At 45.5% G+C, this 15,969-nt stretch overlaps 6 protein-coding genes across 6 annotated transcripts; 4 read left to right on the top strand and 2 right to left on the bottom strand.

Annotated features, from left to right (window-relative positions):
- Nucleotides 1–259: 259 nt before the first annotated feature.
- LY89DRAFT_742654 (pectin lyase-like protein) lies at nucleotides 260–7,115 on the top strand (the record flags this gene model as incomplete). The annotated part of the gene is made up of 19 exons (XM_018220851.1): nucleotides 260–769; nucleotides 826–873; nucleotides 920–1,025; nucleotides 1,089–1,150; nucleotides 1,194–1,322; nucleotides 1,377–1,542; nucleotides 1,599–1,664; nucleotides 1,714–1,799; nucleotides 1,847–2,315; nucleotides 2,378–2,547; nucleotides 2,704–2,988; nucleotides 3,045–3,338; nucleotides 3,488–4,508; nucleotides 4,632–4,954; nucleotides 5,020–5,268; nucleotides 5,325–5,682; nucleotides 5,733–5,798; nucleotides 5,868–6,080; nucleotides 6,130–7,115. 19 exons carry the CDS (start codon nucleotides 260–262, stop codon nucleotides 7,113–7,115), a joined length of 5,607 nt encoding a protein of 1,868 aa, XP_018062248.1.
- A 438-nt stretch (nucleotides 7,116–7,553) lies between these two features.
- Nucleotides 7,554–9,190, top strand: LY89DRAFT_630961 (FAD/NAD(P)-binding domain-containing protein). The gene is made up of 4 exons (XM_018211257.1): nucleotides 7,554–7,953; nucleotides 8,009–8,181; nucleotides 8,228–8,709; nucleotides 8,781–9,190. The coding sequence occupies exons 1-4, from the start codon at nucleotides 7,652–7,654 to the stop codon at nucleotides 9,177–9,179; spliced, it is 1,356 nt and encodes a 451-aa protein (XP_018062249.1). The 5' UTR covers nucleotides 7,554–7,651; the 3' UTR covers nucleotides 9,180–9,190.
- A 30-nt stretch (nucleotides 9,191–9,220) lies between these two features.
- LY89DRAFT_691561 (NAD(P)-binding protein) lies at nucleotides 9,221–10,552 on the bottom strand. Its single transcript, XM_018216358.1, has one exon. The coding sequence runs from the start codon at nucleotides 10,303–10,305 to the stop codon at nucleotides 9,265–9,267; it is 1,041 nt and encodes a 346-aa protein (XP_018062250.1). The 5' UTR covers nucleotides 10,306–10,552; the 3' UTR covers nucleotides 9,221–9,264.
- A 649-nt stretch (nucleotides 10,553–11,201) lies between these two features.
- LY89DRAFT_600897 (putative UDP-galactose 4-epimerase) lies at nucleotides 11,202–12,041 on the top strand (the record flags this gene model as incomplete). The annotated part of the gene is made up of 1 exon (XM_018210169.1): nucleotides 11,202–12,041. One exon carries the CDS (start codon nucleotides 11,202–11,204, stop codon nucleotides 12,039–12,041), a length of 840 nt encoding a protein of 279 aa, XP_018062251.1.
- Nucleotides 12,042–12,378: 337 nt separating this feature from the next.
- On the top strand, nucleotides 12,379–13,624 carry LY89DRAFT_691563 (uncharacterized protein). The gene has a single exon (XM_018216359.1). The coding sequence runs from the start codon at nucleotides 12,395–12,397 to the stop codon at nucleotides 13,553–13,555; it is 1,161 nt and encodes a 386-aa protein (XP_018062252.1). The 5' UTR covers nucleotides 12,379–12,394; the 3' UTR covers nucleotides 13,556–13,624.
- A 99-nt stretch (nucleotides 13,625–13,723) lies between these two features.
- On the bottom strand, nucleotides 13,724–15,967 carry LY89DRAFT_691564 (uncharacterized protein). The gene is made up of 2 exons (XM_018216360.1): nucleotides 15,272–15,967; nucleotides 13,724–15,129 (listed from the first exon to the last, which is right to left on the bottom strand). Exons 1-2 carry the CDS (start codon nucleotides 15,706–15,708, stop codon nucleotides 13,929–13,931), a joined length of 1,638 nt encoding a protein of 545 aa, XP_018062253.1. The 5' UTR covers nucleotides 15,709–15,967; the 3' UTR covers nucleotides 13,724–13,928.
- Nucleotides 15,968–15,969: the final 2 nt, after the last annotated feature.

The following is a 15,969-nucleotide window of genomic DNA, read 5'->3' on the forward strand; positions in this document are numbered from 1 at the left end:
TGCAGCAGACTATCTTGAGCTATTAGCCATATCAAGAGATGTAAATTTGAAATCCCGATACCACGGTACGATCTTCTAGGGGAGATGCGATATCATATCTCGGATGGATATACTGGCGGCTGCAGTAGCCGCTGAGACTTTACTTCCGTTGGTCCCTCTTTTCTAGTCGTTGACTTCTGTGTATTTCAACGGTTGTGTCTTCAAACTCCAGTCTCACTTCCTTTTTGACAATACTACTTTTGTCAAGCGTTGTTTAGCCATGGCTCTACTGAAAGGGCGGTTCCTCCACGTGAGTCTTCTTGTTCTACTCTCTGGCACCATCGAAGCTGCCGTCCGCAATTCATCGACCAATACTTTATTACATCGTGGTCCATACCAATCAAAGCGAGTTGCAAATGTCTCATCTTCATCCGACACGACTTTCAACACAAGCTCTTTCCAGGGAGTGTCCCAGTCTCAGCTTGCAAATGCTTATGTTATTGTTGACAATGCCGTCACAGAATGGAGCGTCTACAAGAAAGTTCGATTTGAGAATCCCAAGCACAACATCTACACTTTGAAAGGCGCAACGGCACCTGAGTCTAATGCCGACGTGCCAGTCATCACTGAAGAAGTGGCAGCGGCGGCAGCTCTCGTAGCCGAGGTTGAAGTAGCACAGAATGGTGGCAACACCACAAAACCAATGCGGAAGGGACAAAGCGGAAGCTTTTGGATGGAAGATATCGAAAGATTTGGATCACAGCCCTATGGAGGCAACTCATCGTACCCAGTAAGATTAAAGTGAAACGACACAAACTTGATCATCTCTGACACTTGACCTAATAGGTCTTTCGAAATGTGCTCCATTACGGTGCACACGGCGACGGTACAACAGTAAGCTTTGCCTATAGTTCTATTTTCCCTGACTAATTTGTTGGAGGATGATACAAAAGCCATCAATGCTGCAATTCAAGACGGAAACCGGTGTGGTCCAAAGTGCTATGGTTCATCGACAAAGAATGCAATTGTCTACTTTCCAGGAGGGAGTAAGTACTATCGCACAATTCTGTCACTTCGCAGCACAACAATTACATGCTGACTTCCGCCAGATAGGACATATCTTGTCAGCAGTCCGATTATAGCACTCTATGGAACACAGATGATTGGAGATGTTGGTGGATCATTTCAGATGCAAACTTAGCTAACTACGCTAGCCGAATGATAGGACCATAATCAAGGCTACAAAGCGCTATCTTGGGCTTGGAGTAATATCAACTGACGTGTATACTGGCGCTGGTGGACAGGGAGTTGATGGTCTCGATCCAGAGTATTACATTAACACAGTACGTCTATTGGATGGGCTGATAAGGTTCGAAGCTAATCAAGAGCACTTACAGGCCAACTTCTACAGACAAATTCGAAATTTTGTGATAGACATTACTGATGCCACATTCGACCGTGAAGGCACAGCGGGCATTCATTACCAGGTCTCTCAAGCAACAAGCATGTTTAATGTTAGATTTATCTGTTCTTCCAATGGTAACACCAAGCAAAGAGCCATATGTAAGTTTTTCATTTTCATGATATCAGTCTTTGTGTCATTGACTAATTATATAAAGTCGCAGAGAATGGAAGTGGTGGCTTCATCAGTGATCTAACATTTGAAGGGGGAGCATACGGTATTCGTGAGTCTGCCAAGTGGACGAGTTATAACCTTTGCTGATGGAGTGCAAGAGGGGGGAAATCAGCAATTCACAGCTCATCGATTGACGTTTACGAATGTCAGGACGGCAATCTGGGTGTTCTGGGACTGGGGATGGGTAGGTCATGCAACAACGCCGCCAAGAAAACTTACCAACGATGACAGACCTGGAAGAGCATTCACATCACGGGAACGACCACTGGCTTCAACCTTACTTCTGAAAATGGTATTGTAAACCAGGCTGGATCTATTCTTGTGCAAGATTCGATATTCGAGAATGTCCAGAACGCAATTGTTATTTTCCCTCCCACGGACCAGCCAGGCCAGAATAATACAGGTGTCACACTCGATAATGTCGTCTTCAAAGGAGTCACAAACGCCATCATAGATAACAAGGGGAAACAATGGCTCGCTGGTAGCATAGGCTCCGTTGATATCTTTCTTATCGGGCCAGTGTACAATGAGCTCCAGCGAACCTTCTCCTTTGGCACCCAGATCTCAAGTACACGTTCCCCTGGCCTGCTTGGGTCCCAAAATGGACTTCCAAAGCCCGCTTTCCTGGAGCATGCCAGATCTCAATATGAGAAAGTTCCCGCGTCTCAGTTTGTTAGCGTCAAAAAGAATGGGGCAAAAGGTATGTGATCTTTAGAGGAATTTGCTCGAGACTAGTAACATCAGGTTTTAACTCAATTGCAGGCGATGCCTCCTCTGACGACACCTTGTCTATCCAGGAAGTTATCGATCGATGTGCTGAGACGTCAAGTATCGTATATATCGATGCGGGGTCTTACCTGATCACAGATACTCTGCGAGTACAACCCGGAACGAAGATAGTGGGCGAGCTATGGGCCCAGCTGGTCGCTTCGGTAAACCTCCATCTTATAATCTGCTTCTCTTTTTTGCTAGGCTCATTGTCGTTCACTCTGAGCGACCAATTCCATAAACGGATACAAGACTAATACCTTCTAAACACTTTGGGAGCAGCATTTTCGGACGATGCAAACCCGATGCCAATGCTTCAGATCGGAGAGAGCGGTCAAAAGGGTTCCGTCGAAATTCAAGACCTCCTCTTCACCACCGTTGGAGAGACAAAGGGTCTGATAGCTGTGGAGTGGAACCTTGAGGCAGATGAGCCTGGATCCACAGCTATGTGGGACTGTCATGTCAGAATTGGAGGGGCTACTGGTTCGCAACTAACATCACAACAATGCCCACCCGTAAAGTCTGGTGTCAACTCAGGCTGCACAGCCGGGTCCTTGATGTTTCGTATCACCTCATCTGCTTCTGCATATCTCGAAAACGTTTGGGTGAGCAATAAATCCGTGTCGAAAGGGTATTTGAGATTTATGCTAAAACGTTCCAGCTTTGGGTAGCTGACCATGACCTTGATGATGCAGATCTCAACAACGCGAATAACACCATGACACAAGTCAGTGTCTATGTTGCAAGAGGGATATTAATCGAAAGTCGGAAACCTACATGGCTGTACGGAACGGCCTCAGAACATTCGGCCTTCTACCAATACTCATTTTACAAGGCTAAAGAAATTTATGCCGGAATGATACAAACCGAGTCGCCATACTACCAACCCAATCCCAGACCTCCAGCACCTTTCAATTCTTTGACAAAGATCTTCCCTGGTGATCCTAGTTTCGAAGTTTGTACAACAAGTAATAATATCTCAGGGTGTGATTCATCAGTAAGCAGGAAATAAGTTTGCTTGTTAATGGTGGTTTTTAGATTCTTCATTGAATCATCCCTACCTCTTCTCTATCCTTCTAATGATATCTTTCTAACATGTTGTAGTGGGCAGTTCGGATTGAGAGATCGGCTAACATCTCGTTTTCCGGTGCTGGCCTTTACTCCTGGTTCAACACATTTGACGAATCATGCGTGGATGGTCGCACTTGCCAAAATTCAATGGTTGAGATGAAAGAAAATGGCAAAAACATTCAATTCCTGAATTTGATCACAATAAGAGCAAAGAACATGGTGACTACGGAGCAAGGGGAGATTGCTGGAAAAGATAACGAGGACTCGGGTGGGCATCCGAAATGGACTCATATCGCGGCTCTTCGAATGTCGGGAGACGGGGGTCCTGATGACAACATTGTTTATATTGACCCAATTGTCTGGACTCAACCCAACCCGCATCTCAATTGTACTCCACCTTGTATTTTCGTCGTCCCACCACATTCTCTACCGACCCGAACAACAATCCAATTCCCTCGATTTGTCACAAGCTTGGAAGTTGACTGGTTGGGGTCAAAATCAGGCGGCGGCTCAGAGCTCTCGTCTACGATTGTTACAACCACTCTGACGTTCTCGGATGTCATCCTCAATTCCATCGATTACTCAAACATTCACATAACAGGTAGTGGGACTATTTCAGACATAGTACCTAGAATGAGCATCGATCCTGGAACACTAGTAATCACAGACAATTACCCAGTGGGCATTACTGCTACTCCAGTTCTGAGAACAATCACTACGCCGCCATTTCCATGGTTTGGAATAAGTCCAACTGGTCAAGCATCGGTTGTGAGCTACATGTATGACGGAGCAATCATCCTCGTTACTAGCACAACGACCATAACCTTCGTAAGGACAGATGGCCATACGGTGTTATTTGGTCCCACCGGTATTGTCATTGATGGGAATCCAATTGCAAGTCCCACGACCACAACCACGACCAGTAATATCACCATCGGCCCTCTACTTCCTTGGTTCTCTATCTTCCCTTCGCGGACCGTATCTTTTGTCACCACTGATGTTCCAGGACCAACAACCGCACAGATTAATGGGACACCTGTTCCAGTGATTCCATGTAAGATCTTACAGCGTGGTTCTTCTTTGTAAGTCCTTATGCACATCTTCCAACTCCATAAGAGGGGGACAAAATTTGACACACCTACGATTGGATAGATTTGTATCGATCACAAATTAAAAGGTCTAATCCTATTCGGATTTGAACTTCCTGGTATATACTTTGGGTATGTGGCTCGCTCAAAGACGATGATGAGAGAATGTGCTGCTTATAGAGCAACCGATGCGGACTGTGGTAGATGGGGAGTGGTCTACCCAAAGGACCACACTAATGAAGATATGAACAATCGCATAGACGCTGCTATAAAGGCAATGATAACGACCGGAACGGTTTATAGGTCTCAGCCCAAGGTAAAACCAAAGGATGGCACACCAATGGGAACAATGTATTGGGCAGTCGAACGAATATCGGATGACCAGATTCAAAGCCTCAAAAATATGGTGGAGGTAAGCACATAACAGATTGACAATGTACTCGATTCCTGTACACTGCTAATTTGACAAAATTGTAGCTCTTATATTCGGAAGATGTTCCCAACGGGAATGCGTCTTGGGTAATGGGGCCAAATGTGACCATCCAAGTTCAAGAGATACAAAGAAGGGCGGATATCTTTCAACACGATGCGACACCAGAGATGATTACAATTTCTATGCCCCCTGAAGCCAATATGGGACAAATGGAAGGTCGATATATCTATGATGATTCCGCTGGCAAAGACCAAACAATCTACGCTGTAGAGATTGGCTTCGTGCCAAGCGATGTAGGTTCTTAAATCCAACTTTTTCCTTCTCAAGAGAGAACGCTGATAGGCTATAGGAACTCTCAAATCTACAACTACGACTTCTATATGCGGAGCCATGGTTAAGCGCCACTAAAACGGCTAGTGATTGGAAAGATGGCCATGGCGCCTGCGTCGCTGCAAAAATTGGTGGGAAAACAGTTGGGATCGCTAGAGCAGCGAAAGAAGTTGTTTTGACTGTGCTAAATGCGCCCAACGACTTTCTTCAAGATAGCTATGTTGATGCTTTGATCAAAATATACGATGATATAATTGGTGACAGTGAAAACGAGATCCCCAACAAATCGAAAACATCAGTGGTCAATATATCTCTGTCGAGAGAGCTATCGACAGACAAGGAAGTGAAATGGAGCCAGGCCATGATAAACAAGATGGGTGAGAGCTGACGAGTTGGATGATTGAACAATAAGGCTAACAAGATGAAGGGGTTATCATAAGGCAACTAGTTGCAGAAGGGGTGCCTGTTGTCGTCGGGGCCGGGAATAGAATAGGTCCTTTGGAGGGGTGGCCAGCGAGGTTCGGCATGAGAGATGCCCCCGACTAACTCGAAGACCTCATAGTTGTTGGAGCATCCATGCCCAGGGATGGAAACGAGAATGCGTATTTTTCTTTGGGGCGCCCGGCACTAGACGGGGGCTTTGGACCTGGGAGTGATATTACCGTTTACGCACCAGGCGCAGAGCTCAGGTGTCCAAATGGAATGGGAGGAATGTTTCTTGGAGGACCAAATGAAGAGGACGGTACCCGCAATGGCAAATGGGGTACATCATATGGTTGGTTGACGTTCCGCCCGTCCTCGTTCTAGGATGCTAACTTTAGCAGCTTCACCAACAGTGGCAGGTTTGGTTGCCTACTTCAAAGCTTTACAAGGTGACCAAAATGACGCAACAAAATTTCTCAGTCCCAGGGCAGTGAAAGAAAGAGTAAGAGATTTCGCGTGGAGGAGAAATGAAAATGCAGATTGGCCGTTATTTCCCCCAGTCATTTGGAACGGACAAGCAGGTCTATTTTGTGGTACATCCCTTTCGAGAGGATTAACTTCCATGGACCTGCCCATGAGCGCCGATGCCAACTTTTCTGCTCACGCCGTCCAGAAGAGACAGAGTTCAGGAAGCCAGTGCACCATCGACCCCTCAAAGACAAATCCTGCCAACAATCCCAACAAGGGAGGACCAACTTGGACATATCAGTCCGGCCCTGAGGGACCAACGTGCACTTCAGGGGGCTGTGGTAAACTTTGCCCAACCGGTTCTGTATTCTGCGGAGATCTGGGAGATAATCCTTTTAATCCGGATTTCTGGGACCCTCTCGACCCTCGAAGTCCTCAAAACCCTGCGAATCCTGATTATGTTCCACTAACAACAAGCAAGACAACTCAAACCCCAACATCAAAATCCACCATGACAACTACAACCGCTTCACCTACACCAACTGGTCCAGCATACGTGCTAGAGGTAAATTTAGATACATTTCTGAGTGAGCTAAACAACATCAATTTGTGGGCTTTCTTTGACGCAATGTCTAATCAAACTCTCCACATATGCGATTCGAAACCAGTTCTCCAGGCCAACGCGCCTAGCAGTCTGGCCCAAGGTACGCGGGTATACCCGAACGGTACTTTCAACGTCAAAACTCACGGGATGAATTGTGTATGGACGGGTGATGGCAAGGGAATTGGTATCCGTGATTTGGTCTGTCCTGGGAAAGATGTTACTTGTCGGGAAGCAGGCACAGTGTCTATACAGTGTCCTACCATCACTGACTTTACTGATGCCTATACCGAGAGGGCCTATTGTTCCTGGTACTGAGGTAATGAGTGGGAGTACTGAATGCATCTCGGCCATACAAGGCCGCTCAAATTGAACCCCCATTTTCTTTATAGCGCATGCATTGAGAATGCTATCTAATTTGAGTGATACATCTACACATGCATCTTGTTGCATTTTGGTACAAGTCCTCCACTTTAATTCTTTTGCAGATGGATGTAATACGGTGTGCTTCCTATTCTGTTCAGCGTCCGAGAACGCATTAATAAACAATTGAAAAGACAAGTATTGGTCTGTTGCCCCCTCGAGTGGATCGCTATCACTCAGTACGTCAAGGTTCCTTCCGTGCTCGCCTCGCCGCCGAAATAGGGGCCATCTGAAAATCTGATTGGTTCTATGAACGAAGCGGCTACGCCGCCCGCATCTTACATCAGATCAACTTTAGTTCCCGTTGGATCTTCTCCTTTTGGTAGCCAACAGATTTCCGATATCCGATATGCGCGCATCCAAGGTCAAGCAGTTGATATATAAAAGCTTCCTTCTTTCTTGTTCTCTTTTTTCAAATATCCGACCACAAAATGTCACAAGTGTATAGTATCCTCGTCGTTGGCGGCGGCATTGGTGGTCTATCTGCCGCAATCGAGCTCACACTCAAAGGGCACTCAGTCACAGTTCTTGAACGTACTTCTAGTTTACAGTCCATCGGAGGCGGAATCTTGATTTCTCCTCAAGCTTGCAAGATCATTGACACTTGGGGATGTTTCGACCGCTTCTTGAAACTTGATGTTATACGAGACAAATTGCAAATTTGGAGGTACGCTGATGGGAGTTTGATTGGAAGTAATGACTTCGGTTGGCAGAAGAATGTTTATGGATATCCGTATGTTCATATATCGTGCTTCTTGTAGGATTGCGCGAGTCGTTAACATCAACAGGACCCTCAACATCACGAGAGAGGATTACCAAAGACTGTTGTATGATCGTGCTCTAGAATTAGGAGTGACAGTCAAGTTTGGATGCAAAGTCGATACTATTGATCAAGCAGTCCCATCAATCACTCTCGCAGATGGAGAATTGTGGAAAGCGGACCTCATTATTGGAGCTGATGGTCAGTTTCCCTCGTATATATTGCAGCTAAGTCTCATTACGAATAGGAATCCGATCAAAAGTCCGCACAACCGTCCTAGGAGAAGTTGTCGACCCTCGCATCTCAGATACTGCATACATTTGCAAGATCTCAGGAGATGCCATGCGCGCAGATCCTCTCACAGCAGCAATCATGGCGCAACCGGATCCTCATGGATGGCTTGCTCCAGGTCGACATGTTGTCGCTTCTCCAGCTCAATGGGGAAAATCGTACTACATAATTCTGATACTTGATAAAGAACATGATCGACACCCTCCTATTCCCGAGGATGCTCGAGACTGGCAAACGAGAGGAGACATCAAGGAATTGAGAAAAATATTCGATGATCATGAACCCAAGCTCAGGAAGATACTGGACATGGTAGATGAGGAAAATTGCAAGTTGTGGAGGGTTGGTATGTTGCCAGACTTGAAGACTTGGATTAGTGAAAGCGGAAAAGTTGTCTTAGTTGGTGATGCTGCTCATGCCCTGAATCCATATTTGGCTCTGGTAAGATCACGCACTTCTCTTACAACCATCTTCAGAGGAAGTCGAAAAGGTGCTCGCTTACACGATGATAGGGAGCGGCGATGGCAACCGAAGATGTCGCAGTGCTGTCCGAGTGTCTGTCTCGCATCATCTCTCCCTCACAAATCCCAATTGCTATGAAAGCTTACGAAACAATTCGCAAACCCCGCGCGGAGAAATTGAAAGCGGCGTCCGAGTTTTCTGGACTAGAGAAGCATTATCCGGATGGAGAAAAGCAGAGGAAAAGAGATGAGTTGATGATGAAAAGTGCAGGTAGTCAGATTGCTGTTCCAAAGAAGGGAGAGAAGAACATGCATCCTAGTGCATGGGTCCATGGTTATGATGCTAGAGGGCATGCAAATACGGAACTTGATCGGTTGTTTGGAGATGATGGGACAGCAACGTTCAGGAATACTGTTCCGGATTCTTTTGGTGAAGGGTTGATTGCTTGATTATTCAGTGGAAAACAAAACCTCATGCTAGTGCAAAATAATCATCTTCATTGAATTCTAGAAACTACATCACATGCAAAATCCATCACTTTGATCCCTTCTCAATCTCCAACAATTGCTTCCCCAACTCCACAAAACACTCTTCATCACTTCTGAACGTCAAACCCAACATTCTTTTCGCCTTCTCGTTCGACACTGTATACGCTCCCTCAGGCAACGAGATTGTTCCCGGCTTTCCTACCGGAGTCCTCTTATCAAGTTCTGGGAAATTACTCCTAAGCAAGTCCGAGATCTCTTGAGAGGAAATTGCCTTCGAACTAACAATGATCCTCTCACTACCCGCCTCCTTTGTTGTCACAGCCCTCACATGCGCAGTGGCAAGATCCCGCACATCGACGTACATATGCACACCTCCTGGCGGCAATTCCGCATCCGTTGTCGAATTGATAAAGTTGTTGTAAATCCTCACATTACTCTCATTAATCTCCGCAACGGTAGCAGCAGGAGAATGCATCGGCCCATAAATCATAGGAGGATTGATGGACACGAAATCAAAGTTCGGTTTCTCTTCTTGAATGAAGTTCCATCCTGCTAGTTCAGCGAACTTTTTTGATGCTCGATAGGCGATTGCTTTATTGCCTTCTATGGCTTGTGTGTAGGTTACTGGGTTCCAATCGGAATCTGTGTATACTTTTTGAGGATTTGTTCCGATCGGCGCTTCGAAGTTGAGGACTGCGGCGCAGGAGGATGTATAGATGACTCTTTTAACCTCGGGTGCGTGCTCTTTGACTGCTTTGAGCAGGTTTGTGGTTCCTTCTATCGCAGGCAGGAGAAAATCTTCGTTCTTGGAGATGGAAGCGAAGAAAAATGGGGATGCTTGATGAAGGACTGTCGTGAATGGTGGATTGGCTTGAACGACTTGATTGAATGCTCCCGGGATGGTCATATCTGGTACGATACCGAAATCCATTTTCGAAGCGTATGTAGGGAAAATCCTTGACAGTTGGTCGGCTTTGGATTGTGAGCGGACGACGCTACGGACTGAGAACCCAGCCTTGAGAAGTTCAGCGAGGATGTGGGTTCCTAAGAAACCATTTGCGCCTGTGAGGAGAATACGCTGAGACATGTTGCTGCAGATTTGAGATCGTGGAAATGCTGGCAATGTTTCGTTTGAAGATGAAGAGATCGAAATTCTTCGATTGACATAGATATAAGATGGATGAGGAATGAGGAATGAGCAATGGATTGAGGAAATGAAGCACAAGATATACTTATCTTTAAGCCGGTGATACTGTTAAGTCCATTCTATACCCGTTCATGATGTGGATTAGATCCCGAAATTGATGCTGTTGATGACTGAACTTGACGCTTAGATTGAGGGAAGATTTAGACGCGAGCAGACTGAAGGTTACGTATCATGCATCCGAGACTTTGAAAATTGTTCAACCAATAAAAGTTGAGAATATATTAGCTGCGTCAGCAAGTCTCTTTACTCCGATGAGAATTCGGAGATGAGGCACTTCGCCGAAATCATCGCAGGGAATGGACATAGCGGATAAGACACGACTCCGAAGAGGAATTACTTAACTCATACGCTCGATGTAATGGGAACAACGTCCAACCATAATAGTGGATTAACTCCTGAAGTCTTTCTATACATGCAGGAGGAAATCTTCGACGAAAAGTCGGCCTCACCCACGTGACTAACCCCGCCCCCTTTTTGGCGGGGTCGCTCGGCGGAATCCCGCTCCAAGTACGTTCGCGACTTCCCGCTCATGTATCCAAATATAACTTAGAAAATCGATTGTTCGTTGCTGCGACTTTCAATACTTTGATCCTTCCTTACACTTGTACAAAGTCTGGAAATTTAAGCTTTTGAAGTCGACGTCACTGCCGCTCCAATTCTCATGTCGTCATCTTTCCGATTTCCCTTTTGACTTATTTAGTTCCTCATGCTGCTTCTTACTTCATTCCACAATTACTCTGATCGACTCAATGTACAGAAGTCTGCAACAACTCAAGATGAAAATTGCCATCACTGGAGCACGAGGAACTGTCGGTAGATTGGTAGTCAAGATCTGCTCTGAAGCAGGTCACCAGACTGTCCAAATAAATCGAACAGATCAGGAATATGACGGTACCAAGAACTCCGAAATGAGAACAGCAGATGCAGCAAACAGCTATGACGATACTCTCAAAGCGTTCATGGGATGTGATGCTGTAATTCACCTTGCCGCGATCCCGAATCCAGTTGATATAGAAGACTGGAAAGTCCACAGCAACAATGTCAATTCTGCATTCAATGGTTTTCGTGCCGCAGCCGACCTTGGTATCAAGCGATTTTGTTATGCATCATCTGTTAATGCAATCGGATTAGCATACGCAAATCAGCCATTGTCTTTCGACTACTTCCCTATCGATGAAGACTATCCTCACAAGCCAACGGATGCCTATGCTTTAGCGAAGCAAGAATCAGAAGTTCAAGCCAGAGCACTTGTGAACTGGTTCCCTGGAATGAACATTGCGTGTTTGCGCATCCACGAAGTTGCTCCTCTCAAGGATGTTCAGAAAGAGCATCAAGAAAACTGGGATAAAGCAGCTGTCATGCAACTTTGGGGTTGGGTGAATCCTGAAGCTACTGCGAGAGCTTGTTTGTTGGCTGTTGAGACGGATAAAGTCAAGGGATGTGAGATTTTCAATATCATTGCACCTACGATGACGCAAGAGACGAGTTCGCAAGAGTTGGCAAAGAAATACTTCCCGAAGGCGGAGATCAGGAGAGATATGAGCAAGAATCAGGCATTTTGGACGACTGACAAGGCAAAAAGGTTGCTAGGGTGGACTCATGACGAGAAGCAGTAAAGTACCGCAATAATTAGAACATGAAAGAATATCATTCCAGGGCCTGTAGGACAATATACGTGGGAAAAGTGAATCTTTCGAAATTCGAGATAAGAAGACTTAAATTGTCCGACAAACTCTGGAACAGTATTATATTGTATCCCAGCTTCGATACAGTCTAGCTATGAAGTGCGCCTCAAGGTCCACTTTGTGGCATGTCTGGAATGTGGGGTTACATTGCGAAGCATCGCATGATGTTGGCTATACGAATTGAAATGCAGAATTCAACACGTGATAGAGCGCAACTTCAACAATATCTATAAATACAACTTCTTCCCCTGCTCCATGCTTTGCTCTACTCAAGTTCAACAACCATGTCTTTCAATCCCTCCATCACAGATGTCCAGAAGTACCTGAAAGCAGACTTCCAACCTATTCATGAGGATCTCTTCTGGGAAGCAGCTGAGTCCAAAACGCCCGAGAAATGGCAAGAGGAGCTGCAATCATCGATTCGAGATCGTCTCAAAGATTTCGATCCTATCAAGCAAGGCTGGAAATTAATAGTTGAGAAGGCATGCATCACGGTCTCAGACATCCGCCTCATGCTTCAACAATACCCTTCCGAACACAGAGAGCAGAAGAAACAATATGTCGTGGCTTCAGCCAATAAAGCCAATTACCTCGTGAATGTACTATTGGGTCGAATTTCAACCAAATGGTATCCAGACGTCGAACATCCCGCTTTCGACGAAGATGATGAGGCGTACAACAACTTCCTCATCCAATCACTCCACGAACTCATGAACTCGAACCCGAATACAGCGATGTACAATCGATTCTTCTTTGCATCGAAACTCAAATGTGTCAACGACCATGGGCGACTACCGAAGAATATCGAGCTGCAAGGAAAAGAGAATTTGCCATTCATGGAACACATTCAACAATGGAATGACAAATACGGATTCATCCTCGTCTTCGGCGACTCGCCTCTAGATTGGGATACCAAATTATCGAAGATGGCCATCGAGAAAGCCAACAAATGCCTTTCCCACAACAGCCCTCAATGTTCCACCAAATTCATCACTTGTGGAACAGCAATGCGTCCCTTTGGAACAACAATCGTTGAATCATTCGAACTCAAGCAATACCTTCTCAGCCATGGAGTCTCTGAAAAGAATATCTTGATCGATACATGCAGCGAGCATACCAATACCAATATCTGGAATGCAGCATGTCTAGCCTTCGAAGCTGGGATGCCGATCGAGAAGAAGATGATTGCCTTTATGCTGGGGGAGCAGTTTGCGTTTGTTGCAGGGAACAAAGATGGTGGGATGAGGCAGAGGACTAAAGAGGAGGTTTGCCCGGATATGTATGATTATTTGACAATTGAGAAGGGGGATATTGATGGGAGTGTTGTGGTGGGATTCAAGGAGAGCTTCAAGGACTGTCCGAAGTGGAGGTTGCAGTGGAAGAATCACGTTGGGAAGGAAATTGAGGTTGAGGATATTCTTGAAGAGGGGTTTGAGTATCTTTGAGGATTGTCGGGGTTCTTGAACTTCAAGCTAGCGTTTTCTTGGTTGCTTTTCTGGAGTGGATCACTGAATAGATAATTTGAAGATTTCCACGGCTCTCATTAAGGATATAAGTTTGCCTGCGTTGCTACATAAATATTTGCCGTGTTGTATGACTCGGCTACTTTTTCCGCACCCAACTGTGAAGATAAGCAGATCCCACTGTTGCTAACCATAATCACTTCCAAACTGCGCAGGAATCAAGGCCTCCTCTTCCTTTCCACCAGCTAAGGATAGAACAATGTTCAACACCAAAACAAAAAAGCAGTACAAGTGCTGACATGATTACCACATTTTTCTTGTAAAGAAATGAAAGCATAGCCATGGGGACGTCCCATCACACAACCAGCTCCCCATCAGCAACAACATCCCAAATACCTTCAACATCCTTCCAAGTACTCATCTCAAACTCCTTCTCCCAATCCAAATACCTCTGCCACGTCGAAATCACCGTCTCAAGAATCTCCTTGAAACTCGTCACATCATCATCCTCCCTCGCAATCCTAGCTCTCTGCTTCAACTCCGCAAAGTGCTGGAACCCAGAATTGAGATCTTGGTTCATTTGCGTAGCCACATGATTGCAGTGCGCTTTGATTTTCGTGAGTAGCACTTCGAGTCGCCAGTAGCCGTCGAAAACTGGACTGGGAGGAAGTGAGGGGGTTGATGCAGCAAGTTGCCGAGACCATGATTGTAGAAATTCACTGAGGTTTTCGTTTCTCTGTCCTGGGTCGAGGAGCTGTAACATGTAATCTCCCCCGCTGCCGGCTTGAGACATGAATATTGTGATCGAATCAACACAAGCTCGTCCGATGTCACAAAGTCGTCTGGAGGGACGGAGAAGCAATTCTATAACGGAGAAGACTTCGTCTGGATCATTGTAGGCTTCGCCGAATTCGAACTCGATCTCTAAGCAGTTGATGCGTCGTCCGGTAATTCGGAAACGATTCACCAGTCGATGAAGGTGATCGCTGAACTCGTAGAGTCGTTGCAACCGAGCTTGGCCGTTCATTGTACCATCATTTTCATTGAGAACAAACTTTCCGAAGAAAACGATTTCGATCCGGAAACGTTGGATTAGGTTGAAATACCTTGGGCTCAGTGGTGCTTGCCAAACAGGTTCCAGTTGAGTTGGTGCTTGAAGGGCATCAGGGAGGTATGGCGGTATCGAATAGTTTGCTGGTGCAGGATGGGGATATGGTGTATTCTGAGGTGGAATTATATGATTTCTTGCCATCATAAGACGTCTCTTGTTTTGTTGATCAAGTAACATAAGTTGCATCTGATAATCTTGCAGAGCATGACCATGATTCCCATAATGAGGAAGGGGCAATTGTTGTTCCGAAGCAGAATTGCACATCCTTAACCCATGTTCGGAAACTTGGATAGTAAACGTATTGGATGAATACAGAAGCCTGCTTGTCTCGTCATGTATTTGTTGGTTGACACGAAGGATGGACATATGAGTTTTCTCATTGTCAGTCCTCCGATTGGTGTGACCGTAACTAGAAGGGATGGTTTTGTTCGGCAACAGCAGATCGCTACTCAAAGAGTTAGTACTGTAAAACTGACATGAGCTCTGAGAGCTCGAAAATCTCTCGGAATATTTCAAAAGACTTTGTCTTTTGCCAGGACTCCTCGGGCAGCTTCCAACTTCAAAACACAGATTATGAACAAACTTACTAAATTCGATTTCTCAACTCGAGTGGTATCTTGAGGAAATAACAAGGCATCGCATGGTTGGTGTGTGCCGCGCAACGTTGGAATGAATGCGGAATCCACTGGCAGATTCTTCCACAATCAATTCCACACGCCAATGGCACCTTGCAGTATGCAGCCCTTTTGAACTGATCTTGATGAAGACGGCAAGTTGGCATCATTGGTGGTTGAAAGGAAGCTGCTTTCTTGATGCACTGAGAAGTTTTGTTCCTTCTAAGGGTCCCGTAACATATCTTGAGGCCAGCATCATCATGGAGTCTACACGATTGGAGATGATCGATGGGTGTATTTCCACGATTGTGGGTAGGAACTGGTGGAAGTGCGACAACTGGTGAGAGTCCGAATGTGGTGATTGGAGAAAGCGTAGTAGGGCTCCAATTGTCCGAAATATATTCCATCATGGCAGTCTTCTTACATCATCCCGCTGCAAGGGTGGACTGAAACCTCAAGAGGTCGATTTGTGCTCGAAGAGATTGAAAATCTTCTGCGACAACCGAATCCTGGATGGTTCAATCAATGAAGAACAGCTTACGAAGGAAGATTTGACTGTCGCAGACAATTGTATCGAAGAAAAAAGAACCAGATATTAAAAAGAAAGAGAGATAAGCAAAGGGAGAAGAAAAGAAAGTTGGTTTTATAGACGAAGCGGGAAAAGAAAAGAC

This window comes from Mollisia scopiformis (genome assembly GCF_001500285.1).
Source record: "Mollisia scopiformis unplaced genomic scaffold LY89scaffold_35, whole genome shotgun sequence".
Lineage (NCBI taxonomy): Eukaryota > Fungi > Ascomycota > Leotiomycetes > Helotiales > Mollisiaceae > Mollisia > Mollisia scopiformis.

What these genes read in the sequence shown, in the direction of transcription:
- LY89DRAFT_630961 (XM_018211257.1), top strand. Translation starts at nt 7,652, where the DNA reads ATGTCACAAGTGTATAGTATCCTCGTCGTTGGCGGCGGCATTGGTGGT. An exon ending in AAGAATGTTTATGGATATCC is followed by an intron (nt 7,954 to 8,008) that starts GTATGTTCATAT and finishes TAACATCAACAG; the next exon opens with GACCCTCAACATCACGAGAG. An exon ending in CCTCATTATTGGAGCTGATG is followed by an intron (nt 8,182 to 8,227) that starts GTCAGTTTCCCT and finishes CATTACGAATAG; the next exon opens with GAATCCGATCAAAAGTCCGC.
- LY89DRAFT_691561 (XM_018216358.1), bottom strand. Translation starts at nt 10,305, where the DNA reads ATGTCTCAGCGTATTCTCCTCACAGGCGCAAATGGTTTCTTAGGAACC.
- LY89DRAFT_691563 (XM_018216359.1), top strand. Translation starts at nt 12,395, where the DNA reads ATGTCTTTCAATCCCTCCATCACAGATGTCCAGAAGTACCTGAAAGCA.
- LY89DRAFT_691564 (XM_018216360.1), bottom strand. Translation starts at nt 15,708, where the DNA reads ATGATGGAATATATTTCGGACAATTGGAGCCCTACTACGCTTTCTCCA. An exon ending in GAGTTGAGAAATCGAATTTA is followed by an intron (nt 15,130 to 15,271) that starts GTAAGTTTGTTC and finishes CTCTTTGAGTAG; the next exon opens with CGATCTGCTGTTGCCGAACA.